The sequence below is a fragment of the Dromiciops gliroides genome, chromosome 3 (assembly GCF_019393635.1).
Source record: "Dromiciops gliroides isolate mDroGli1 chromosome 3, mDroGli1.pri, whole genome shotgun sequence".
In the NCBI taxonomy this organism is placed as follows: Eukaryota; Metazoa; Chordata; class Mammalia; order Microbiotheria; family Microbiotheriidae; genus Dromiciops; species Dromiciops gliroides.
Window position 1 is genome coordinate 83,527,258 of NC_057863.1, and position 26,053 is coordinate 83,553,310.

The following is a 26,053-nucleotide window of genomic DNA, read 5'->3' on the forward strand; positions in this document are numbered from 1 at the left end:
AGATTCAAAAGGTCTTGCTTGCAAATATTTTTATTCAAATGTAATTTGAGTAGAATTCAGATCTTATTGAAGGCAGCAACATCCATGGATTGCACATAATCTTCAAAGGCAGTTATCTGTTCCTCTAGCATATCTGTCCCAACTTTGTCATCTTCCACCACACACTGTATTTGAAGCTTCTTGATGCCGTATCCCACTGGAACTAGTTTAGCTGGAAGGGAAAAAGCATAAATAAGGCGCCAATCCTAATACAAATTCATGAAAGATGTCAAATCAATACTTAAGTCACTGTTTCAACTTACAAGATCCCCAGACCAAGCCATCTGCCTGAATGCTTCTGACACATTCCTCCAGTTTTGCCATATCTGTTTCATCATCCCATGGTTTTACATCCAGTAAGAGGGAAGACTTGGCAACGATCGCAGGTTCTAAAGAAGGCAAAAGATTAAAAGGTTTTTAAAACTGTTAATTCTTACATATTCTTCAAAGTCTAAATTAAATGCAGATCGCAGGTTCTAAAGAAGGCAAAAGATTAAAAGGTTTTTAAAACTGTTAATTCTTACATATTCTTCAAAGTCTAAATTAAATGCAATCTTCCTCCCAGTAATACCCATCCTCCCTAAGTAGTAGGAATCTGTGCTTTCTATTTTATGTACATTAACAACCATTCCCCTTGGACTATATATGGAGGGAAGGATTATCCATTTTCCCACACATCTTGTTCTGACAAAGCACTCAGATGTGGAAAAATGCTGTACTTCAGGATCTTGATGTGTCTCAGTGATTGTCGTATTATATAACAGTTCTAAAAGAATTTGTAACTTTTACTTTATGACATAAAATTGCCAGATATTGAGTATTTTATCTTTTCCTATTTAAAACATCTGTAAGCAGGTGTCTGTCACACAAGGAATCCACTTTCTTTGGCATTAGAAAGAGGTGATTAACAGGTGTAACAGTTTCTTTTCCACAGTGGAATACAACAACTGCTACAGGTGAGAACAGCTGCTGACCAGTAGCTGTGGAATGTTTTGTCTCTTAAAATTCCAGTAAGTAATGAATGCACAGGTTGGTGCAACCAGAAGATTCAAGTTTACCAAGGAAAAGTGGGCCTATGTTTTTGCTTCCTTCTCAAGAACTATTATTTCTAAGGTCAAGCCTTAAGAAAACGTACTTTTTGATTTCTTTGATTCATACTGAGCAAGGCGTTCTTCTCTCAGCTTCTTTGCTTCTTCACTTTCCTGTGAAGAGAATTCAATAATTTCAGACATTAATTTGTTCCTATTAAAATAAAATTAAAATCTCACGTAGAAAACAGACCAGCCAATCAGAAAAAAAGCAATTCCATCACGAATTCAGCCGAAAGATGGTGATTTGATTTTATTCATCACATAGCCAGTAAGTTTTAAAATTAGGACCTACTCAGTTTGATTACATAACTAGAATCATAACTATAGGATCCAATTTATTCTCTAAGACCTCCAAAACACCCCAAAATGTGAAGTTACCTACCATGCTAGCTAACCACTGAATCTATTTTAACAGGATGCTATATTATCTATAAGACCTCCAAAAGAACTTTTTTTTGGTCATCAATTTTCACTCCTGAGAAACCTCATGAATTTTTCTATGAGCTTGTCTTACTGATGTGAGCTAATAAGATCTACTTACACAGAAACATCTGTGGGTACTTCAACCTCAATGACAAAAACATGATTCTACTTGACATAACGTACCTCCTCCTCATCAGACCCAAAGAGATCAATGTCATCGTCATCTTTGCTGTCTGCAGCTCCACCACTTCCTGTGGCATCTTCTACATCAGCAGGCCCATACTTGCCCAAAGCCTTCTTTATTCCTGGCAAGCTTAAAAGAAAAAGAAATACACTATCACTTTCCCTTTTACTTCAAATGTTAAAAATTGTAGTCATTAAATCAAATTTCTTATCAAAAGCACTAACAAGTTTTACCAAGGCCAATGCCACACATCAGCCCCTTCAACAATTTGAGTCCTAAAGTAGCCTTCTCTGCAACCCTGCCGAGAATACTAATAATCAAGATACATTTAATCTGTTAAACCTAAATCGAATGCAGAAGCTGAAATGGATTACTTTTGACCTACTTTTTAGAAATAGGAATTACGCTAGATGGGGGAAGGACATGAGCCTCTTCACTCTCAAACTCCTCTATAAACTAACTGGACAAGATAACTTTAGCATCCCTTTAAGTCAATACAATTTTAGTACTCAAAAACTAACATTTCTATTTTACCCCATGTAAATGCTTTCACTTTTTAAAGATCCTCACACCCAAACCACTCTGCTACCCTGGGAGACAGTATATTGAATACTCACTATGATTTACTCTTTCAGTATGAACATTTTTGTTTGAGATTTCATAACAGTATGTTCAGTTCCGTTCTTAGTGAACTGGTGGTCCACTTCCCCAACCTTCCACCCTTGTTGGCAGTTTCAGAAGCATGGCCAAGGATTGAATGAATGAGCCATAGATGAACTACCCCTCTCACCCCAGAGGTGGCCCCCCCAGGTCAGGGTCGAGGCATATTGGCAGGACAGTGTGGGGAAAACTTGAACTGCTGTTGTCCATGTTCTACCTGTTCTGTGAAAAAATGGAGGACTTCAGTCTCTTGGCCTAGCAAGGTGGCACAAGCAATCAGTTAAGCTTACAACATCTCAGCACAGCTAGCATAGCCTAGGTCCAAATGTGGAAGGTGACAAGCCTTACTACGAGCTGCTTCCCTTCAGAGACAAGTCCACGTGCGCGCGCGCACACACACACACACACCCCAGCAGCACCCCCTACCTCGCCTTCTGCTTCTCGTAGGACTTAATGTGGTTATACCAGCGGAGGGCATGGTACAAGTCTGCGGGCGGCGGGCCCGAGACGGCTTCAAACACTGCGATGTCGGCCTGGGACGGCGCGTACCTGGGGGGCAGAAGCGGGAGCGCGCGTTAGGAAGGGCAGCCCGGGGGAGCTCCCTGCCTGCGCCAGCCCGCTGAAATCGGCAAGGCATGGGCGGGTGGGCCGAGGCCGGCGGGATGACCCAACTAAGTAAGGGCTTCCTCCCCTCCCTCCCCGGGCTGGGGGGCACTTGTTAGGCCCGAGCGGCCTGGCCCGGCCCCGCCCCCCTGCCGGCCAGAGGCGCTTCTGCCACGTGTCCCTCCCAGCTCGGCCCGGCCTGGAGCCGCAGCCTCTCCCTCCCCTCTACCCCCGGTGACCTTCCGGCCACGGCCTCCTTTCTCCTCCCTCTCCTCCACCACTTCAATGGCCCCTCCGGCCTCTTTCCCACCAGGCCGGAGCGGCGGTGGCGGCTTCGGCCCCGTGCCCTCAGCGACCACCCGAGCTGCACCCACCGAGCCTCCCGGCAGACGCCTCCCCGAAGTCCTCGCTCACCCCTCGATGTAGCTCTTGTCCGCCAAGAAGTCGTTGAGGTGCTGCAGGCCCGCGGGTGTCTTAAGATCTCCGAAGCCCATAGTGGTGGTGGGAGGGACCGGGAAGAGGCGGCGGTGGAGGAACTGCGCCGGGGTAGGAAAGGAGCGCAGCGTGCAAACACGCTGACGCCGGCCGCCGACTGAAAAAAGGGCCGCGTGCACTCAGCGCCTCCCTTATATAAGGTCAGCGCGTATCCTTCCGCTCCGCCTCGCCAGGAAAGGGAGGGCGGAGTTCAAAGGGCAAAGGTCTTCTCCGTTGTTCCCGCCCACATTTGCCCTTTAAAATTCGTTATTTAATATTAAAACCTCAAGGAGTTCTCCCGGCATTTGTTTCCCAGTTGCGCCGATAGAAAACAATAACAATGGTCATTTTGAAAATTTTCGCTCTCCCCTGTTTCCTCCCCCCACCACACCCCCCCCCCCCCTCCCCGGAGACATTCGAAGTTCTGGGCGCCTGGTGATGGAGAATTACCGAAGCGTCACTCGGGAGCTCCGGAGATTGCCGAAGAGGCTGGCCCCGCCTCCGCCAGAGTCGCCTGACTGACGTGACCGAGTCCCGTCCCTCCCCACAGGCCGGAAATTGCCGAAGTTTTCTTCCCCGCTGCCCAGTTTCGTTCGTGCCGGCGGACGGAAATTGCCGAAGCCGCCATAGAGAATAAAGGACGGGGGAGCTGAGGGACTGCTCCGGTCCAGGAGGCCCAAAGGCACCGGCGCCTCCCTCAGAAGGTAAGGCCGGGCATGGGAGGGGACGGTCCTGTCGGGGGTGGCCGGGGGAGCGCCGTGCTGGCGAGCTTCTTGACCCACGGGACCTCGAGTCCCGCAGCCTCCTCTTGTCCTTGACTCCAGGTCAGTCAGTGTCCCCGCTTCCGAGCCCGGGTTGCCGCGGGAAGCCGGCACCGCTGCGGGCCGGGCGGCGCGGGTGCCCTTCGTCCTCCTGCGTCTCCTCCGGGGCCGAGCGAGGCCGCAGCCCGGTCTAGGCTCAAGCCCGCAGCCTCTGCAGAGCAGAGGTCCGAGGTCAAGTCGCCGCCCCGGGCCCAGCACGGTACCGGGGGGACCCCCGAGAGCAGGAGGCCGACACGGCCTGTGGTTCTCGGGGCCCTACCCGGACATTGCAGCCGTCTGAGAGGGTCGACCCGAGGAGCGTCTTAGCGAACCCCCGGGGACCAGGCCCCATCTCTCAGAGGGGAACGCTGAGGTCCGAGGAGCCTCCCCAGGGTCACCCCCAAAACACGAACATACCACGGAAGGGGGAGAACTTGGAATCACGCGTTTAGATCTAGCTGGGAGCCTGACGTCACCCCGCCGACCCCGACCCTTCCCCCATTTATACTTGTCCAGAGGGAGGCCAAGTGACCGTCCCGAGGGGTCCCCGGTTTTGTTGACACCTAATTAGATTGGGGGGCGGGAGATTTAGGATGATAGACTCAACCAGATTAAGGGATTTAGGAAGTCTTTAGTTCAGCCCCCATTTTACGGATGAGATGACCAAGGTCGAGAAAGGGGATGACACTTGTCCAAAGTCACACAGTAAGTGGCAGAACCTGGTGCCCTGACTCCCTAGTCTTATTCTCTCTTTCGTGGGAGTGTAATGTTGGCCAGCTGGGAAGACCCGATGTGTTCTCAAGACACTTAGGAGCTGTGTGACCCTGGACGAGTCACTTCACCATGTTTGCCTCAGTTCCCTCATCTGTAAAATGAGCTGGAGAAGAAAATGCTAAAGCGTTCTAATATCGTTGCCAAGAAAACCCTACTGGGGTTACAAAGAGTGAGACTGCTGAAAAATTACTAAACAACCACAATGTGTTTCTTTACATTTTTTTTCTCTCCCCATTGGTCATCTTTGAATACTCCTGGGCAACCACAGTATTGAACTGAGCAGAATTCTTTGATTTGCCATTCTGGAAGAATGAGTTTATTGCACCCTTATCAGTACCTCTTAAGAGCAAAACTTATTACAAATTAAGGAGCACTTGGGACTAGGAAAGATTTGATTTTCGGTGACCCAATTTATTACATAAATCATTTTTCAGAGATAAGGGACTATTAGAAGAGTTGCAGTATGCTCAAGCTAGTAGCAACTCTAAGAGATCATCAGGCTTTAACTTTCTTATTTGGCAGAGGTTCTGAGCGACAACTTCCTTTTACTTTCTTGTGCATCATTTCTGAAAATGTTATCGATGTATAATCAGCATTTCCTAATTAATTGGATGTCTACAGATTATTTGGCATCGTGCCAGGTACAACTGAGAGGTAGAGAATATGGAATAATTCCTGTATTTAATGAATTGCAGGCCATTACAAAGCAAACTCTACTTGTAGGAGGGTCAACAACGTTATTTTCTATAGTACAAGAAAGCAATCTTATCATTGAGGACAAATAGTTTAAAATATATATATGTATGCATACATATATGTGCATTCGTAAACATAACACATACCTTGGGGATATGCAGTGTTCCAGTCTGAAAATTAATCTGAGTGTTAATTTATTAATTCCTCTGTTTGGGTGTCCTCAGTATAAATTTTTTTGGGAGGGGGGAGAAGTGGTCTTTGTATCCCCAGTTGCTTTGCAGTTGAATTGAATTGGTCAAGGAAGACATTCTGGAGGAACTAGGTATTTTAACAAAATAAAAATATTCGAGTTTTAGGTAGCATTTTATGCAATAAGAACGAATGATAATGTGAAAGCAAAACTAGAAACATAATGGAAAAGAGGATGGAAGGAACTCAGCAAGTGCTGAAGAATTGTAATTCAGTTTTTCCCTTTCTCCTTGTGTGCAAGAGTTGACCAAAAGGCAGATAACTTTTACCTGGAAATGTGGGTAGTCTTAAAGTAACAGCCCTTCTTCAGTAGGAACACATTAGAATGGACTAACCAGGAAACAGTTCCTTTTGCGGAAGTCAGACCTGGGGAAAGTGAGTAGATAATGAGGTAGAGATTCTGGATTGATGAGATTTTCACTTTGCTTCTAGCTCCCATGATGTATCTGGCACTGTGCTAAGCACTTACACACACACACACACACACACACACACACACACACACACACACACCCACCCACCTCTCTCATTTGATTCTAATGACAGCCCTGGAAAGTACATGCTGTTATCATCCCCATTTCACAGTTGAAGAATTGAGGCAGAGGTAAATTGACTTACCAGGGTCACACAGAAAGTATCTGAAGCTAGATTTTGGTCTTCCTGACTCCAAGCTGTCCTTCCAAAGGCAGTGGGATAAAAATGTTTTCTCTGAGCTTTAATAGGGACTGTGTAACAAGATAATGATGAGTTGTAAATGGAAGTCTTTTAAAAAATATTCTTTTATACAAGCAAAGCCTTTTAGTGGCAAAGAGATGACCCCTGAATTCCCTATAACAGTGACGCTGAATTAGAAATTCTGGCAGATGCCAATAAGCTAAAAGAGCTTCAAGAACAAGCCTTATTATGATTCAGCCACAGCAACTTTGACTCTTAGTGAATCATAGAAGGTCACAGTGTGTAGTGTTAGAGGGACTGTCCACTTCAGTTAAATCATGGATCACTGAACTATGTATCTAGTCAACTCTTGATTATTCATACTACTAGTAGTAGTTTTTGGAAATTGTTATATTTGGTTTGGAAAGTAAAATTTTTTTGTAACATAGTATTTTGTACAAAAAACTTAGCTTCTGGGGGGCAGCTAGGTGGCGCAGTGGATAAAGCACGGGCCCTGGATTCAGGAGGTCCTGAGTTCAAATCCTGCCTCAGACACTTTACATTTACTAGCTGTGTGACCCTGGGCAAGTCACTTAACCCCCATTGCCCCACCAAAACAAAACAAAATTTAGCTTCTTAATTTATATTTTCCTTAAGAAGATCCTAAATTGCATACACCAGTTAATTTAGGGGAAGCACCTCGAAAGTATGCTGAATGGAAGGAGGAAAAAAGTTTCTGTTGTTTTTAAAAATGTAATTGATAATCGACATGTGGTTAATTGAGTGTTGATTTTTTTAAGGTTTTAATTTGTTGACATTGCAAAGTCCTACCTGTTTTCTAAGTTTTAAGTGCCTTAGGTTATTTCGTAGAAATTTTTTCAGTATATATTTTGAGGGTTTTTTTCTGGGGGGGGGCAGGGCAATGGGGGTTAAGTGACTTGCCCAGGATCACACAGCTAGTAAGTGTTAATTGTCTGAGGCCGGATTTGAACTCAGGTACTCCTGAATCCAGGGCCAGCGCTTTAACCACTGCGCCATTTAGCTGCCCTGAGATATTTCTGATATTGGACCATCTTTTTTTTTTTTTTTTTTTTTTTTTTTTTTTTGCTAAAGGAGTATACTTTGTGTCAAGGAAGTTGTGTTCTTTAAAGCTTTGTGAATGATAACTCCCTTGTTTTGAAGAAACAACATTCAGTCATATTAACTACTTAAAATAAGTAGTACTTCAAGTTTTTTAATCATCTTTTTAAATTTGCCATGCAATTTCATTTTACTTAGAAGGGCAGATTAATCATGGCTATCTAACAGTTAACGTTTTAATGGAATTCTGTTATTCAGCAGCATAAGCTATCAGATGTAAAAGGGTTTTAGCAATTTAAAAAAAACGTTAGTTACTTAAGTATTTTCCTACAAAGAACCTTAGGATTTCTTTTTCATTTTTAGCAACATGTTACGACTACCTGTACGCAGGGCCTTAGCTGGCCTTGCCCAGTGTCCTAAAGGATGTGGTGAGTATTCTTTTTAAGTTTGTTCTTATAGAGGAAAAAAATGTTCCTTAGTAAATATGTGGAGTTAAACTTCAACTAATGTCTTACATGTAGGTAATTCAGATGTTTAATGAATTGAATTATAGGGTGTGAAATTGATTGTATTTCCACAAAAATAGAAACAAACTGGCTCAATTGAATAGGATATTTCTCAGGTGATAGTATATATTTGAATATTGAAAGGTAGATTTTTAAGAGATGAGTAAAAAGTAATCAACAAAGTTTCTCATGAAATAGAATATTGCTAGAAATGGCCATCAGATTTCCTGCCAAAATATATATAGCTAAATCTGTTTTGTTAACTAGCCTACTACCTTAATGCTGATAATATATTTATTGATAGAATATGTTTGCATTTATGCTAGTCTTCAATATAACCATAGACAAGTGGGGAAATGTATCATTTGACTATATGTGGTATCCTATATTAATTCAGTATTTTTGATAATTAGTCTACTACCTGAATGCTGGTAGTATATTTACTGGTAGAATTAAGTTTGCATTTATGCTAATCTTCAATATAACTATAGACAAGTGGGAAATATATCTTTTGACTATATGTGGTCTCTTGTATTGATTCAGTATTTTAAAATCAGTTTTTACAGCTTAGTGGTTAGAGTAAACAAATCCATTATCCTATGCCATAGCAGATTCAACTCTAGTTAACTTGAATTCCCAACTCAATGTTTTTGATGGTCAGTGCGAACAACTGCCACAGCAGCCAGCAACTTGATTGAAGTGTTTGTTGATGGTCATCCTGTCATGGTGGAACCTGGAACCACAGTGCTCCAGGTAAACATGAAATCAAAGTTCTAAGCATTTTCTTTTTTGTTTTAATTTTATAAAATGTGTTTTAAATGTTTTCCTTTCAAGATGTAAAGATTTCTTGATAGATATTATATAATGGCCAAGTATTTATGGACCAAATATAAAAACCTATTGAAGCTAATATAGCTATGAAGTAGTCCTGCTTATTCCAAATTGATTTACTCCTTGTCTTCCTTCTCCCCTTTGTGTGCCCTGTGTTCCATTCAAACTCATTCTGTCTTATATTCCATGCTTCCAACATGTTGTTTCTCATCCCAGGAATGACTTTCCTTTATATCTCTCTTTTGAAATCCTTCACCTGCATTCGGTGCCAGTTCAAAGGCATCCTTTCTCTCAATTCCTTTTCTGATTCTCCCATTTCCTGTCCTGGAAGGGAATCTTCCTGTCCTGAAATATTTCATGTTGCTCTTTTACCTCTCCTTTGTACCCAACTATATGCTTAACTTGTATGGTTATTCAGTGTACATAGACTCTAAGCATCGTGGGACCTTTCATCTTTGTATCCCCCAGTACCTAGTACCAGTGCCTTGTACATACTAGACAATTAATATTTGTCAGATTGAATTATTCTATTACTTTTTATGTTGCATCCATTTCTTTAACTTATTCTAACAAAAAGTATAAACAATTTATAGTTTTAAGTATACCAGCTTGGCTTTCACTAAAAAGGACAGTAAATATATATTAGTTTTGTTTCTTAGCTAACAAAATCATTATGGCCCTAGGCAAGTTTTCTGTTAAAATCTTCCATATCATGGACTTCTTTAAGTTTGTTACTTCTATTTTTAGTTCTACATTTGTGGGTTTTACTTGGAGTTGAAGGGATTGTATTTTTTCCTATATATTGATTTATATATTCAACATCTAATCAACTAAATTCACTAGTTCTAAGTTCTGATAGAAACAACTCTAGTCGGGGCAAAAAGAAATGTAGCAGTCAACTTAGAAGGCAAATGCTTCCTATTGTCATACAATACAACTTCTCTTTTATCTCCTAGGCATGTGAGAAGGTCGGCATTCAGATTCCTCGATTCTGTTATCATGAAAGGTTGTCAGTTGCTGGAAACTGTAGGATGTGTCTTGTGGAGATAGAAAAGGCCCCTAAGGTACTTGTTACCTAAAAACTTACATTCTGTTCTATAAAGGAGAAGAAAGTGAATGTGATCCTTGTGAGTGGGACAAATGGCATCATTATCATTTTACAGATGAGAAAACAGCTTTAGTTTTCTGAAATGACTTGTCCAAAGTCACATAGCTATTAAGTGGTTTGAACTGATGTCTTCTTACTCCATCTAGAGTTCTCCATGTTATAAGCATGTTTGTTTGCTATTAGGAGGAAAAGAGACAAGCTTTGTTTCTATATAGACAGTGCTATTCCAAAAGTAAACAGCTTAACTCCATTGAGACTCGTTGCACTCAGTCCTGACAGCCCAGGAGTTCTTAAATTCTCAACTCTTACCTGAAAGGTTAGAGAGGACCCTGAAGATCTAGTGCACTGAACCTCAAAGATCTGGTGGGTTGAGGAAGGAGTAGGGTCTAACCCCTGGAGATGGATATCAGCACAGGAATCTAAGGAGAGACCAAGCAAGAATGAGCAACCCACACAGATGCATAGCTGAGAGCTGAACCTGGCCCTGACACAAAGCCCCAGTTCAGGAATTTAGCTGGAGAGATCAAATTATAACACTAGAGATCCCTGAGTAATTCCATAACAACTGTAAATAGCAACTTAATAAACCAAAATGGATTTTCCACAAGGATTGCATGAATATCTAAAAGAAATGAAACAAGAAATAAGTGAGAGGAAAGAATTGAAAGGAAAATAAATAAGCTTAGAAGAGAAAGTTTTAAACCTTACTCAAGAAATGTACTTCCTGAAAACTAGAGTAGATCAAATAAATCAGTAACTCCTTGAGACAGAACAGAATATTAGAATAAAATCAAAGGATTGGGGAAAAAAAATAGAACAAAGTTTAAGATATGTTATAAAAAATATTTTACCTAGAAAACAGGCCATGGAGATGGAATTTAAGAATTGCTGGGCTAAGGGGGCAGCTGGGTGGTGCAATGGATAAAGCACTGGCCCTGGATTCAGGAGTACCCAAGTTCAAATCCTGCCTCAGACACTTGACACTTGCTAGCTATATGACCCTGGGCAGGTCACTTAACCTCATTTACCACCACCACCCCCAATAAAAAGAATCATTGGGCTGAGTATGGTGATGCAGACCCCTAATCCCTACACCTCAGGAGGCAGAGTTTAATGTGAATTGCTTGAGCTCAGTAGTTCTGAATTTCAGTGAGCTAAGATAATCAGGTGTCTACACTAGGTCTGGCACCAATATGGTAAGTCCCTGGGAGCATAAGGGGAGAGGGGAAAGGGCCCATGTTGCCTAAGGAAATGTGAACTAGCGCAGGTTGGAAATGGAACTGAAGTTGAGATTGAGTCTATTAGAGGCCTGCTGCACTTTCAGACTGGATGAGAGAGGGAGACCCAAACTTTGCTCACCCCCTCAAAAAGAATAACTGGACTCCTTGAAAACTTATTTTTTTAAAGCCTAGACACTATATTTCTTTTTAATTTTTTCCCACTTAATAGTATTTTACTTTTTCCAATTACATGTAAAGATAGTTTTCAACATTTATTTTTGTTTTTGTTTTATTTTGGGGGTTTTTTTGGCGGGGCAGTTGGGGTTAAGTGACTTGCCCAGGGTCACACAGCTAGTAAGTGTTAAGTGTCTGAGGCCGGATTGGAACCCAGGTCCTCCTGAATCCAGGGCCAGTGCTCTATCCACTGCGCCACCTAGTTGCCCCTCAACATTTATTTTTATAAGATTTTGAGTTTCAGATTTTTCTTCTTCCCTTCCCTTTTCCCCAAGACAATGAGTGATCTGATATAGTTTAATACATGTATAATCACGTTAAACATTTCCACATTAATCATATTTTAAAAGAATCAGAACAAAAGGAAGAAAATATGAGGGAAAAAAAACAACAACAGTGAAAATAGTATTCTTCAATCTGTATTCAGACTCCATAGTTCTTTCTCTAGATGTGAATAGCCTTTTCCATCTTGAGTCTTTTGGAATTGCTGGACATTATATTTCAAGAAATCAAATCAAAACTACCAAGGTCTACTCGAGCCAGACAGCAAAGTAAACAAAGAAAAATCCACCCTGAAGAAAATTTAGAGTTCACCCATCAAAGAAAAAGTACAGCAAGTATCCAGAAAGAAGCAGTTCATGAACCAAGGAACACTTGAGACCTAGCATTGTCTTTTTTTTTTTGTTTTTTGGGGTTTTTGTTTTGTTTTGTTTTTGCGGGGCAATGGAGGTTGTGTGACTTGCCCAGGGTCACACAGCTAGTAAGTGTCAAGTGTCTGAGGCCGGATTTGAACTCAGGTACTCCTGAATCCAGGGGTGGGGCTTTATCCACTGCGCCACCTAGCTGCCCCCTTACGAGACCTAGCATTGTCAAAGGAGTCTTACAACTGAGAATGATTTGCTCTATAGTACTGATGATAAGAACCTTTAATAGAACAGAGTACTTCAAACATTCCTATTAAAGAGACTAGAGCAGAATTGGAACTTTGAGATATAAATACAAGAGTCTAGAGAAACCTGGGAAGCTAAATTGATTTAAGGAATTGTGAGGTGCTCTATGATAATGTCTTGTTAACATTCTAATGGGGAGAAAAAACAAGTGTTCCTTTAAAACCCTAATGTTTTCAAAGGGCATTGACAGAATTAAGTAAGAAAAGCAGAACTTGCCCACAATGGTTCTGTTCTGAGGGTTTGAAGAGGAAGAGACTGGGGAGGAAAAGAAAAGATAAATAGGGTAGAATAGAATAGGATGCCTCATGGCCTTTTAGACAACTGATTAATGGCTGAACAAATTGTACTATGTGATGTAATGAAAATTGCTCATTAAATGATGAAAGAGACAATTTCAGATAATACTGGGTAATGTGAACTAACATGGTGAACTGAGGAGAACCAGCAGAACAATTTGTGCAAGAACATTGTTAAAAATAACATCTCTGAAAGACTTAATTGATCAGTACATGACCAAGTGAGTCTCCAGAGGACCTGTTCTTTAGAATGTCACTCCCCTTCGGACAGAAGTGATAGACACAAGATGGATTAAGTCATATGTACATATTTTTTTCTAACATCTACTAAGATTCATTTTGCTTGATTGCTTATTTCTTATAAGGATTTCTTTTTCCTTTCAGTTTTTAATTGGAGGGAGATAGGTTAGCAATAGTGATGTCAGTAAAAATGGTCATGAAATATTTTAAGAAAAGTGACAGTACCTTAATGGTTCTTTTATATCCCAATAAGAAGAAAGATTTTCTTCTAGCACCCCAAATTTAAGGATGCTCTGTATTGTACTGTTTCTAAGATCAAAAGACAGGATTTACTGTGTCTTTTTTGGGATGTTCTAGCAGTACTTTTCACATTTCACATATACAAAGTAGCTACAGAAGGTGCCATACTGCAGAGGGTGAAAGATGAGGAAACAGGTTTGAGCTTCCAAGCATATCAATTTATTAAGCAGTGCATATTGGAACTAAGTAGTCTTCCTCAGCTTTGGCACTGGACCCTAAATACAGTGGGAGACAGATTTTTACACATTAAAAACAATCAAATAAGGCCAATTAGTTAAAAGGAAATAATTAAAATATATATGGTACTTTAATTTCTAATTGTGGGAAAGATGAGGGACTTTCCACATTGGGAGAAGGAAAGCAAATTAGTGCAATTCCCTGAAATCAGAAAGTCTACTCTCTCTTCTCCCCCCCCCCCCCAGGTATATGAAAATCAAAAGAACATGGCAACAGTAACTGATTGATTGGTACAAGACCAGTTTTCGGATAAGATACTTGGGTTGCTTGAGATGTATAATTGTGAGAAAACTCCTTGCGTCAGTCTATGGATCTTGATTTCTGGTTAGCATAAGCTAGGTCCTCTTAGTTAAGGATCTCTGAGCCTCAGGTAGAGGTGGTCCAGCTTCCCAGCCACACAGGGCTAGATTCAAACAGTGCAATAAGGTTTTCTCCCACTTTCAACAATCGAATAAATTTCTCTGTCAAGATAGAATTTGGGCTAGACCCATGGTTGAATAGAAAGGGAAGTGAGCTAGCTCCAAAATTGAGTCACAAGATGGAGTCAGCGTGGTTCGGTCAATTACCCCGATGAACCGCTTGATGTCCTGATCCCCTCAATTCCTTTAATACTCTTATACAAAGGTGAACATAATGTTTAGTGCTAGAATAGACCTTGACCAATCTGCTATGTTGGTCTGGCTTTCTCAATTTAGGAATCGTGTGGTATAATTAATATAAAACCACTGACAACTGCAGAATAAGAGCTACGTTTAAGTCATCATTAGAAGAGGATTTCACTGTAGTACATAAATCCAAATCCTATGAAGCAGGATCAAGAAAAGCCTTAATAACATGTAAAACATTTCTTAGACATGGGGAGAGGAGTTTCATGTGTTATTTCTATCTGGAGAGAAGTTTGGAGTTGCAAGGAGAGGAAGTTGTAAGTAGAATTTTGTTGCAACCTATCTAATTGAGATACTCTTTTGGTACCTTTTACAAAAGACTTAATTATTTTTTAAGCAGAATAAACTCAAATGATGGTTTCCATCCATTACTTGAAGGAAATAGAAAATGGCAACTTAGAGCAATGTAACGATTGGAATGACGCCACCTGCTGGAGACTTACTGTAGAAGACTTCTGCCCATGAAGCAAAGGTCTTTGAGGGCAAGACCAGGAGTCTTTTCTTCAGGAGTCAGGAAGTGATGCGGGCTAGTGGGAGGAGGAAGGAAGAGACTGGCGCTCAGTCTCGGGCTCTTTCCTTTGGACTCTGGTGGAGAGTGGAGCTAGAAATGTGCTCTCCCTTTAATAGATAGGAATCTAGGCCTTTTTCTCTCTCTTTACCAAATTCTTATTCTCCTTAATAAATGCTTAAAAGTCTAACTCTTGCTAAAGCTTATAATTTATTGGCGACCACTCATTAGATATTTTAGACAGACTAGCTAGAATTTTAGCCCTTAACAGCAAGACATAAATAAGATGGGAAAATTTAGTTTGTAGTGTAATTACTTTGTTTTCTAGTTGCAAATGCCTCATTCTTTTTCCTGTAAAATATTGGATTGATGTATCTAAAGAGAATTTATTATTTTTACTGTCAGAGAGGTGCAAGTGTTAATGGGTTTTCCCATTGAAATTCCAGCCTGTAGCTGCTTGTGCTATGCCAGTAATGAAGGGTTGGAACATCCTTACAAACTCAGAGAAGACCAGGAAAGCAAGGTACTTTACTATTCTGTATTTTGAGTTTTAATCTCTAATTTTTCTCCCATGAGCCCAAAATTCAGCTTCAAATTTTTGAGTGGTTGACCTTTGTGGCTGATGAAAGAATGGGGCACTAAGAGTAAGAGGAATGCACAGAAGCAGGTTGTGGTGATGTCGAGCCATGGAAAGATGTCAGTCTGGTAGACCAGAGCTGGCAATAAAACTAGTTTGCTCAGCTTGTGTTAGTGAGTCTGCAGTTTACTTACCTGAGGTCATTGCAACAGTAAGCCAGATAGGCTAACTTTACAGTTTAGTCAGCTCATTTTTGTAGTATATAATTCTATTTGTTCTCAATACAAATGTTATGATTTTGTAATTGTGGGGGAATTTTGTCACAGGTCATAATTTTCTAGGCTTTTCAATAAAGTTTTAAGTTCTGTACCTTCACTATTTTTAGGTTACATCACTAAAAATTGTTAGCAGAATAAAATAAAATAACAGACAGTTGTATTGACTCATGTTTAATAACAAGTGCAAGGTTGTAAAGAAGAATTTCCTATTGGTTTTCTGGGTCAAGAAAGTCATTGTGGTGTAATGGCTGGAGAAACAGCCTCAAAGCCAGGAATTTGAAGGCCCAACTTTGACACTTCCTGGTTTTGTGACTTTGGGCAAGTTACTTAATGTCTCTGTGCTCTAGGCAACTGTCTTAGACTATAAGTTCAAAAGAAGGTGCCATCCAACATTGGTAGAAGGCGTTTCCTCAGCTGAGAATTCCATACGATATTGAAATCACAGGTTTGGTTTCTGTCCACTATCCTTATTACCTGATCAGAGGGTCAATATTAATTGAGGAAGAAGTGTATGGGAAATGTGTTGACTTCCTTGGGAGAAAAGTAATATGTAAAGACAGGATGGTGGCCTTTATTTGCTTAATTTTGCATATTATTTTTCCCTTGCAGAGAAGGTGTAATGGAGTTTTTATTAGCAAATCACCCACTGGACTGTCCTATCTGCGATCAGGGAGGTGAATGTGATCTACAGGTTTGTAGTCTAATGCTACAAAAATGACTGAGCTTGTCTCAGATGTGATTACAATGGGTGCATTGGTTTACCTCTCTTGTCATTCAATCCAGGACCAGTCAATGATGTTTGGAAGTGATAGAAGCAGATTTTTAGAGGGAAAACGTGCTGTGGAAGACAAAAATATTGGTCCACTTGTAAAGACCATTATGACCAGATGTATACAGTGTACTCGGTGCATCAGGTAATTTTTTTTGCTTTTTTCTTTTTGTGTGTGTGTGTTTCATGCATTAATGTCCTTGTTCATTTAGTGTTTTGAATAACCGTGGAAAGTAAAATTTTCTACACGTAACATCCCCTGATAAGCCCAAAAAGTTTCTAGTGGTTTAGCTGTAGAGTAATTTTTCAAATATTAACCATATTTCAAGAAGTCATTCTATACCTTGAAACAGTCCTTCTATGACTAAGCCCCCTGTAATGAATCAATTAGCATGTGAAAAGAATTGCTTTAAACCCAGTAGGGATAAGGGAGATGTTGTACATTCAGTGATGCCACTTTTCCAGCTTTTATATCTTCTTGAGTGATGCAAGTTTATTTTAGTAGATGGGCAAGAGAGCTTGGATAGGAATTTTTTTTTTTTTTTTGCTCATTGCTGGAGGATATTTGAAAGTGGGAAGAGAATAGGAAAAAATAATTATAAAGAACTTAGTAATATTTCAGTTGACCTTTTCTTTCTCTGCCTATGATATAGTTAGGATAAAGTCAAGAATTTTTTCATATAATGTATAACCTATATCAAATTGCTTGCCGGCCTCGGGAAGGGGGAGGGAAGACAGGGTGGGAGAAAAATTTGGAACTCAAAAAATATCTTTACATGTAATTGAGAAATTTTTTTCAAAAAATAAAAATAAGAGTTGCCCAGAGTATTTTTTTTTTTAAAGAAAGGTATTTTGTCATAGAGAATTAGCCATTACATAGATGCGAGCCAGAGTATATTCATTCAGTTTAGGAAATTTATTGGTAACTATGTTGACAAAGCACCGTTACTATGAGATGTACACTAGGACATGAAGATAACTTTGTCATACACAATTCTTCTTTCTAATGTTATTAGATATTATGGGATTTTATGTAGACCAGAACTAGGCTCAAGGGACATTGAAAGATATATGGGGATAGAGCACGGGCTGTGGATTCAGGAGGACCTGAGTTCAAATCCAGCCTCAGACCCTTGACACTTACTAGCTGTGTGACCCTGGGCAAGTCACTTAACCCCAATTGCCTCACTAAAAAACAAAACAGAAAGAAAGATATATGGTATGGTCCTTGTTATCAAGGAAATTAACTAATTGTGGATATGGATATATGGAAAATGCAAGGCATATATGTGCCTAATGACAAATGAGTATTACAGACAGAAGTCTACAAGAATTGCCAGGACCCTTGTGTTTGGCTCATTAGAAAAGGATTTAGAGTGGATAAAGCACTGGCCCTGGATTCAGGAGGACCTGAGTTCAAATCCAGCCTCAGACACTTGACACTTACCAGCTGTGTGACCCTGGGCAAGTCACTTAACCCCCATTGCCCCGCAAAACCAAAAAAAAAAAAAAAAAAGAAAAGGATTTAGAGTGGAAGTAGGGGGTGGGGAGGAGCAGAGTTAAGATCACTAAGTGAGAAGTAGCATAGCTCTGCCACAACCTCCTCAGTAATGACCTAGAAAATGCACCAAGTTAAATTCTGATTGGGAAAAACCAATGAGATAATCACAGTGAGTCATTTTTTTCCAGCAGAATGCAGCTTAGGAAGATAGAGAGGTCTTTAGACAGTGGAGTGGAGGCTGGCCAAGACTATATTGCAGCAGCAGCAGAGGGGAGAAGTGTAGTGCCCAGGAAGACTAAAGACCTGAGCAGAAAGAGATCCCAAGGGATCCGTGTACTAGCATTGGGAGCAAGAGCAGTCCCATCTGGAAGTTCTGTCACCCACTATGCAGTTCCAGGGTGGAGAGGAGTGGTCACTAGTGACAGAGGGCCTAGTTATGTATGGAACAAGGACCAAGTTCAGAAACAAAGCTGTGTGGCTCTGAGCCCAAGAATTACTAACTTTTCGTCCTGCATAAAGCTGCAGTGGAAAAAACCAGGGTAGGAGACCAAAACCATGGGGGAGCCAGAAATTCAGTCACTCTGAACCTGCAGAACCTTCCAGCAGGTTAACAGTGACTTGAGTCTAGCAACAATCTATGGAAACAAAACCATACACAATCCAACTGACCCAGAACAGGTCAGGAACTTGGAGAACGCAGACTTCTCTTCAGATCACACCACTTTGGAAGCACTGAAAACTTGTAGGCCCTCAGACTGAGCTGTGAAAGTTGCAGAGGAACATAAAAGACAGAAGCTCAGTCTGGACACAAGATCAAGCAAGACTTCCTTTCTCTTCCCCCTTCCCAAGTGAACAGAGCCCAACACTAACATAAAGTTCAAAGTCAAGAAATAGACTTGAAGAATTGAGCAAACAACAACAAAAGAACCTGATCATAAAATACTACTATGGTGATAGGGAAGATCGAGACACAAACTCAGAAGAAGATAGTGTCTGCAAGCAAAGTTCCAAGAAAAATGCAAATTGGACACAAGTCCAACAAGAATTCCTAGAAGACACAGGATACTGAGGTTTGAGTTTCTGCTTTAACAGTTGAGTGTGAAGAAACCCCTGACCTCTCTGAACCTTGATTGATTCATCTGTAAATACACTTATTTCATGAGGTTGTGAGAAAAGTACATAAACTTCATAAACTGTAAAGCAATTATAATGTATAAATCAGAATCGTTGCCATTATTGTTATAGGTCATAAGAAAATATTACCAAATGAGTAGCATGGATAAAAACTCAAAAGAGGAAGAAAGAACTGTGAAGGAGATTTTTTTTTTTAAGTTCTATACCTAAAGGAAGGGACTATAAATGGTTTATTTACTTTTTATATTTTAGTCTCAATTTTGTTTCTCTGTTCTTTGAGTCCTTTGTAGCATAGGGTTAAATAACTACTTTGAGGTGTTGATGTTGTTTAATTAAACTTAGGAAGTCCTTATTCTTGAAAATAAGCTGGCATTTTAAAGTTTTCTCCTTTTAAGAAAAGTTAATGAATGGATAAAGGTATATAATGTTGTATTTGTGGAATGTGACTGCATATTTTTATACCATTAGGTTTGCTAGTGAGATTGCAGGAGTGGATGATTTGGGTACAACAGGAAGAGGAAATGAAATGCAAGTTGGAACATATATTGAAAAAATGTTCATGTCTGAATTGTCTGGAAATATCATTGATATCTGCCCAGTAGGGGCTCTTACATCTAAGCCCTATGCCTTTACTGCACGCCCTTGGGAAACAAGGTTTGTATCTTAATATACAAACTATATTTGTTTTTCTTATTATTTATCTATTACATTAAAAAAATGAAAATGGTGTGGTGGTTATAGAGCTGACCTCAGAACTAGGAAGACCTAGGTTTAAATCCCACCTCTTACATGTACTATCTCTGTCACCCTGGGTAAGTCACTTAGTCTCTCAGTAGTCTAGGAAATTCTCTAAGACAGGTGCCAGCCTGCATTGGTAGGAAGAGTTTCCTCATCTGGGAGTTCCCGATACCAGTGAAATTATACTTCCATTTCCTGTCTCTATCCCTGTCCCACTTTAACAATTTATAAGTTCTCTTAAAAGCTATTTAAACTCAGTTTTGTTGGTTTGGTGAGATTTTTGTGTCTTTAAAAAATTTAAGGGGCAGGGCAGCTAGGTGGTACAGTGGATAAAGCACTGGCTCTGGATTCAGGAGTACCTGAGTTCAAATGCGGCCTCAGACACTTGACACTTACTAGCTGTGTGACCCTGGGCTTAACCCCAATTGCCTCAAACCCCCCGCACCCCCCCCCCCCAAAAAAATTTAAGACAATGGTTACATTGCATTCTGTGATAATATTTAACCTATGTATATTATATTCCTATAATGAACTTGGAAATGAAGTCCAGAAAGCTTAACAGCAGATAATGAATTTGAATCAAAGTATTTTCTTTTCTATCTTTTTGTTATGTCATTGTTTTCCTTTGGCAAATAGTCATTTTCAAAGCTAATTTTTCATACTAGCAATCATTGAAAGTTGTTGCCAAATTTTCAGGTAGATTTTGAAAAATTACCCCTCTTAAATCTTCATTTGATTATTAGAAAGTCAGAAACTGATAAGAAAACTGGTGTTTCTTAAGGCTTGAAGATAATATTTGCCTTTCTACTTCCCTTTTCTTATTGGAGTCAGCAAAAATTTATATGACCTCCTTTCTCCTTTCTCAGAAAGACAGAATCTATTGATGTTATGGATGCAGTTGGAAGTAACATTGTAGTCAGCACAAGGACAGGAGAAGTGATGAGGATTTTGCCAAAGATGCATGAAGACATCAACGAAGAATGGATCTCTGATAAAACCAGGTATATATACAACTGCACCAATTTTCCTTAAGCCTGCTTGAGGCGTACTTTAAACATATACCTTTAAACCAAAGTGTTTAATATAAACAAAACACCTAAAGGCTGGCTTTTGATAGCCATTATATGTCTGCCATATCATTTTTCCTTTGTGGGCTTTTGTAAAGGAAACGGACAGTTGGCAGACAAAGAATACTATTTATATAGGTGTTTTCTAATAGTTATAGAGAACTAATTTAATCTTAAGTTTTTCCATCTCAGAAATATATGATCATACTTTACACTGTGGAGTGTCGAATAAATAGAGGTACTAAAGTTAAATAATTGTAAGTAAAAATGATCACAGAAGAACAAGACTGTGTTGGAACTACCATGTTAAACATAGTACTGTGATTTCATATGCAGTCCTCTTTTTCTGTTCTTTGTATAGGGAAATGTTTGTGCTTGTTGATTGTCAAATTCATGATAATAGAAGCCAAAATGATCCAAGTTGTTAACAAATTCACAGAATTTGTCTGTAATTTAACATCTGATTTCTTAAGTGTGTATTTTCAGAGCTGACCTAACTTTTTAGAAGACACTAAATTTTGGTTTGAATTTTAATGTAATATTTTAGAAAACAGTTTCTGCTATTTGTTAGTCTTTCATTTCCAAAAAACGGGCTTCACTGTTAACACTTAGTAGTTCTGAATTGCTTTGGACACTTTAGCCAATGCATTATTTTTATCGCATTTCTTCCGTGAAATCTTTAAAACTTGAATGTTAATGGTTGATCCTTTAGGAGGACCCTACAAATAGTATCATTTCTGTTGTCCAGGTTTTCCTATGATGGATTAAAACGGCAACGACTTACTGAGCCAATGGTCAGAAATGAAAAGGGGCTTTTAACTCACACTTCATGGGAGGATGCACTCTCTCGTGTAGCTGGAATGGTAAGAAACTGAAAGAATTCTCATAACTACAATTTTTTTTTCAAAAGGGACCCACTCAGACACTTAACCCCAATTGCCTCGCCAAAAAAAAAAAAGGGGGACCCACACTAGAACAAGAGGAGGTATTATCGTTCTCTGGTTCCCTACTTCTCCAGGCATTATGTTTCTGATAGAAAAGGCTATGGCATTTAAAAGGAATTATCATATTTTTGGGATCACTACTGAGGATAATCTACCCCTTAATTCAAAACTACTGACACCTTACCTTCCCTTCTACCATCAAGGTGGCATCATTTTTCTTGGTTCTGGCATCACCTGTGTTTCTTATTTTTTTCCCCCCAACATTTTAGGTATGTTTAAAATTTGTGCAATTTTATAGAGTAGTCCTAAAGACGCCCTGCCATGCTGTGTATTGAACTTATAACTTATTAGCCCTAAAAAGCAGAAGTTTGGGCTACTTGTCTTTTTACTAGAAAACATTTCAACTTTTGAGTGATGGCTAGGCTCTTTGTTTTTATCTAGCCTATTAAGATAGACACTGAGTGTTGATTTACTCATATTATTCTCTTCTTTTTCTAGTTACAGACAGTTCAGGGCAAGGATGTGGCAGCAATTGCAGGAGGTTTGGTGGACGCAGAAGCCCTTGTATCTATCAAAGACTTACTTAATAGAGTAGACTCTGACTCCTTGTGTACTGAAGAAATCTTTCCCACTGCAGGATCTGGGTGAGCCAAATTATAGACTAAATTATTCTGAAAGATCTTGTGTCTTTAAGGTGTGAATAATATATGCCTATAACATAGCAAGATATCATTTACAATCATTTAAAGTTTGAAGGCAATGAAAAATACTCAGATACACACATGTGCTCCTCTACCATGCCGTCCTCAACAGACACTCAAGCATAGAGCTGATAGGAGATTGGATGCTCTAGAAGCCTGCTATACTTGTTCAAGACTAATGTAGTTTGGGGAACATTTCATATCTTCACAGGCAGTACTGTTGCTTAGATGATGTGCTTTAAAAAATTGATCATTTGGAGCAGCTAGGTGGCGCAGTGGATAGAGCACTGGCCCTGAATTCAGGAGGACCTGAGTTCAAATCCATCCTCAGACACTTGACACTAGCTGTGTGACCCTGGGCATGTCACTTAACCCTCATTGGCCCCCAAAAACAAACAAAAAAATCCTCATTTACAACAAAAAGTTGATCGTTTGGGGGCTGCTAGGTGGCACAGTGGATAGAGCACTGGCCCTGGATTCAGGAGGATCTGAGTTCAAATCTGGCCTCAGACACTTGGCTTACTAGCTGTGTGACCCTGGGCAAGTCACTTAAGCCCCATTGCCCCGCAAAACAAAACAAAACCAAAAAAAGGTGATCATTTTAATCAGTCACAAATTCCCTTCCCTTTATCTTGCCACTTCAATTTCCATAACATTACATGTATGTTGTGTTTTCTAGCACAGATTTACGATCTAACTACCTACTTAATACAACAATTGCTGGTGTAGAGGAGGCAGATGTTGTCCTTTTGGTTGGTACAAATCCACGTTTTGAGGCACCCTTGTTTAATGCTAGACTTCGGAAGAGGTTGGTATTTCCAGAAATATAATAAGTTTCTGTAAGATAATTGTTTATATTTCTACACAGACCTGTTTTGGTGATTTACATGAAATCATGTATTGACTTATTCCTAGTCTTTAAAAGAATGTGATGTGAAATAGTCACAAAAAAAAAAAAGAACAAACTACATGTTTGGATTTGTGAAGATAAACATACTCTAGAAGGCTTTTCTACCATTTCTCATATAGTTTAAAAGTTCCTTCGGTCTTCCACTGCCTTTGGAAAGAGCAGCAGCTTATTTGCTGGATGTTTATAATTTAGACTAGGGCTTCTTTATGAATAGTGGAAGAGGGATAGGAGAGTTTAGATAGGGAAAATTATAATAAAACATGCAGATTTTTTCACTTATGACCTGGTTCTCTCTTAAGAGCAGTATTTGTGCTTCTGTTTGGTTGATATGTTAAAGGGTTTGGGTTTAGTTGCAAATTCAGGGGTTTTGTTTTTCTAAACAGATGTAGCATTTTCTCTTCATTGATTGGACTAACAATAATAATAAAAAAGTCTTAACTGCTTAACTCAAAATTGAAACTTGATTGTGATTTATTGTCTTTGTTATTCCAGCTGGCTTCATAATGACTTAAAAGTGGCCCTTGTAGGCACAAAGGTTGATCTGACATACAGCTATGATCACCTGGGAGATTCTCCAAACATCCTTCAAGAAATTGCTTCAAGTAGCCATCCATTCAGCCAGGTTCTCTTACAGTAATACATTTATTCAGACTTTACAAGATAGCTTTAGCAGGCTGTCACATTATATTAGTTAAGACTATAAAACAAGACATATATATAGCACTGCATTACTAGTAAATAGCATGTTTTGAGTTACACCTAAGCTTTAGAGCATCTTGTTGCAAAGTGTATATTGCGGTCATTTTTTTAAATAGCCAATTTCTTTGTGAGGAGTAGGACTGTCTGTCTGTGTGTGCGTGTGCGTGTGTGTGCGTGTGTGTGCGCGCGCGCGTGCCTTTGAAATCCCTGTTTTTCATGATGTTTCCTTTGTACAGGTCTTGAAAGAGGCCAAAAAACCAATCATAGTTTTAGGCAGCTCAGCCCTCCAACGAAGTGATGGAGCTGCAATTTTGGCAACTCTTTCTACCCTTGCACAGAAGATCAGAATAAAGAGAAAAGTTGGTGATGATTGGAAAATTATGAATATCCTTCATAGGTTTGTTGAAATTTTTTACCCATATTCTAATTTCAAAACTTTCTGTTTTATGCATTATGTGCAATATCCAATTCTGGGGTTTGGATACAGTTTGCATATTAACTTGATAGTTTTAGAAACAATAACCATTCCAGTGGATGTTTGGAAAGAAAAGTCACATTTTAGGCAGCTAGGTGGTGTAATGGATAAAGTACCGACCCTGGATTCAGGAGGACTTGAATTCAAATCCGGCCCCAGACACTTGACACTTACTAGCCGTGTGATCCTGGGCAAGCCACTTAACCCTCATTGCCCTGCAAAAAACCAACAACAACAAAAAGAAAAGTCACATTTTAATTGGCAGTGTTTAGGAGGAAAGTCTTTTAAGCAATTAAGTCAGTCAGCATAATGTCAGTGCAGTTGTGTAATTGGCATTTCCTGCAGTGATGAAATGAAAAGAATCAAAACAAACTTGTGCCAATTCTCACACTCCTTAAAATAGTCATGAAAAAATGCCTTGGCGTTACCTTTGACCCTCTCCTAAGTGTGTGAGATGTTCTCATGTGCCATTGTAAAGTGAAGAGAAGTTTGTATCTTTGCTGGTCTCCCTGTCTTCACATTGTTAGGACTCTGTAAATATTATACTTTTGTATTGTCCATCCTGCCCCCTTTTCTCCTTATACTATAACCAGGACCAGAGCTATTAACTGGGAATTGGGCTAGAAAAGGCAAAAGCAGGTACGTCAGGAGACACGCGTTGAAGTTTTGGAAAGAGTGGAGCCAGAAAAAAGAACACAAAATCTTTGTAGCATGTTTGACTTAACCCCCATATTCCCTATTTCTGCTCATCAGGAAAGAAGAGACAGGGATCTTTATAGAGCAACAACGGAAATTACCGGGTCAGAGCTGGCCTTTCCCTTATTCCCTCCGAGCATTTTTAAGGCAGAAGAGCAGCTAGTTTCATAGATCTTAAGAATTAAAATTTTTCTCCTTGGTTTCGCTTTATTAGGAGCTAGGGCACAGCACTTCAGCACAGAACACTTAGCACATTATAGTATAGATGTGGCTGGATTTAAGAAAAAGTTATGGAGGCAGCTAGGTGGCACAGTGGATAGAGCACCAGCCCTGGATTCAGGGGGACCCGAGTTCAAACCCGGCCTAAAACACTTGACACTTACTAGCTGTGTGACCCTGGGCAAGTCACTTAACCCTCGTTGCCCTGCAAAAAAAAGTTACATACATACATATCAGGGTTTACAAAACAGATAATATGTGCTTTTATTTCCCTTCTTTTGGATTTGTTTCATTTTACTCAAGAATTCTTCATTTTAAAAAATCACCCCAGGGCAGCTAGGTGGCACAATGGATAGAGCACTGGCCCTGGAATCAGTAGGACCTGAGTTCAAATATGACTTCAGACACTTAACACTTACTAGCTGTGTGACCCTGGGCAAGTCACTTAACCCCAATTGCCTCACCAAAACAAAATAAATAAAATAAAAATTGTCATACCTTTAAAAAAAATCACCCCAGGTTT

The 26,053-nt window shown here is 39.8% G+C and overlaps 2 protein-coding genes, 1 long non-coding RNA gene and 2 other non-coding genes across 6 annotated transcripts in view; 1 reads left to right on the forward strand and 4 right to left on the reverse strand.

Annotated features, from left to right (window-relative positions):
• Window positions 1-14: 14 nt before the first annotated feature.
• Window positions 15-3,614, reverse strand: EEF1B2 (eukaryotic translation elongation factor 1 beta 2). 2 transcript variants are annotated; one of them, XM_043998652.1, is made up of 6 exons: window positions 3,415-3,614; window positions 2,824-2,946; window positions 1,737-1,866; window positions 1,175-1,241; window positions 303-428; window positions 15-211 (listed from the first exon to the last, which is right to left on the reverse strand). In XM_043998652.1, the coding sequence occupies exons 1-6, from the start codon at window positions 3,492-3,494 to the stop codon at window positions 57-59; spliced, it is 681 nt and encodes a 226-aa protein (XP_043854587.1). In that variant the 5' UTR covers window positions 3,495-3,614; the 3' UTR covers window positions 15-56. The 2 variants fall into 2 exon arrangements, with proteins under 2 accessions (XP_043854587.1, XP_043854588.1); XM_043998653.1 differs by lacking the exon at window positions 3,415-3,614 and adding an exon at window positions 2,528-2,619.
• Window positions 893-1,027, reverse strand: LOC122752377. The gene has a single exon (XR_006356127.1). It is a non-coding gene; the product is annotated as a small nucleolar RNA SNORA41 (small nucleolar RNA).
• LOC122752366 lies at window positions 1,321-1,399 on the reverse strand. The gene has a single exon (XR_006356118.1). It is a non-coding gene; the product is annotated as a small nucleolar RNA SNORD51 (small nucleolar RNA).
• Window positions 3,615-4,023: 409 nt separating the features above from the next.
• Window positions 4,024-26,053, forward strand: part of NDUFS1 (NADH:ubiquinone oxidoreductase core subunit S1) — a 29,552-nt gene continuing 7,522 nt past the window's right edge. Inside the window, exons 1-14 of the mRNA XM_043997295.1 lie at window positions 4,024-4,178; window positions 8,091-8,155; window positions 8,895-8,986; window positions 10,021-10,128; window positions 15,269-15,345; window positions 16,287-16,368; window positions 16,461-16,591; window positions 19,550-19,735; window positions 20,686-20,820; window positions 21,635-21,749; window positions 22,329-22,474; window positions 23,211-23,339; window positions 23,934-24,063; window positions 24,377-24,537. Of these exons, the coding sequence (XP_043853230.1) occupies window positions 8,095-8,155; window positions 8,895-8,986; window positions 10,021-10,128; window positions 15,269-15,345; window positions 16,287-16,368; window positions 16,461-16,591; window positions 19,550-19,735; window positions 20,686-20,820; window positions 21,635-21,749; window positions 22,329-22,474; window positions 23,211-23,339; window positions 23,934-24,063; window positions 24,377-24,537 (1,553 nt within the window). The 5' untranslated portion in view covers window positions 4,024-4,178; window positions 8,091-8,094. The remainder of the gene's footprint in view (window positions 4,179-8,090; window positions 8,156-8,894; window positions 8,987-10,020; window positions 10,129-15,268; window positions 15,346-16,286; window positions 16,369-16,460; window positions 16,592-19,549; window positions 19,736-20,685; window positions 20,821-21,634; window positions 21,750-22,328; window positions 22,475-23,210; window positions 23,340-23,933; window positions 24,064-24,376; window positions 24,538-26,053) is intronic.
• Window positions 24,552-26,053, reverse strand: part of LOC122750543 — a 71,317-nt gene continuing 69,815 nt past the window's right edge. Inside the window, exon 7 of the long non-coding RNA XR_006355745.1 lies at window positions 24,552-24,830. This is a non-coding gene — a long non-coding RNA (uncharacterized LOC122750543). The remainder of the gene's footprint in view (window positions 24,831-26,053) is intronic.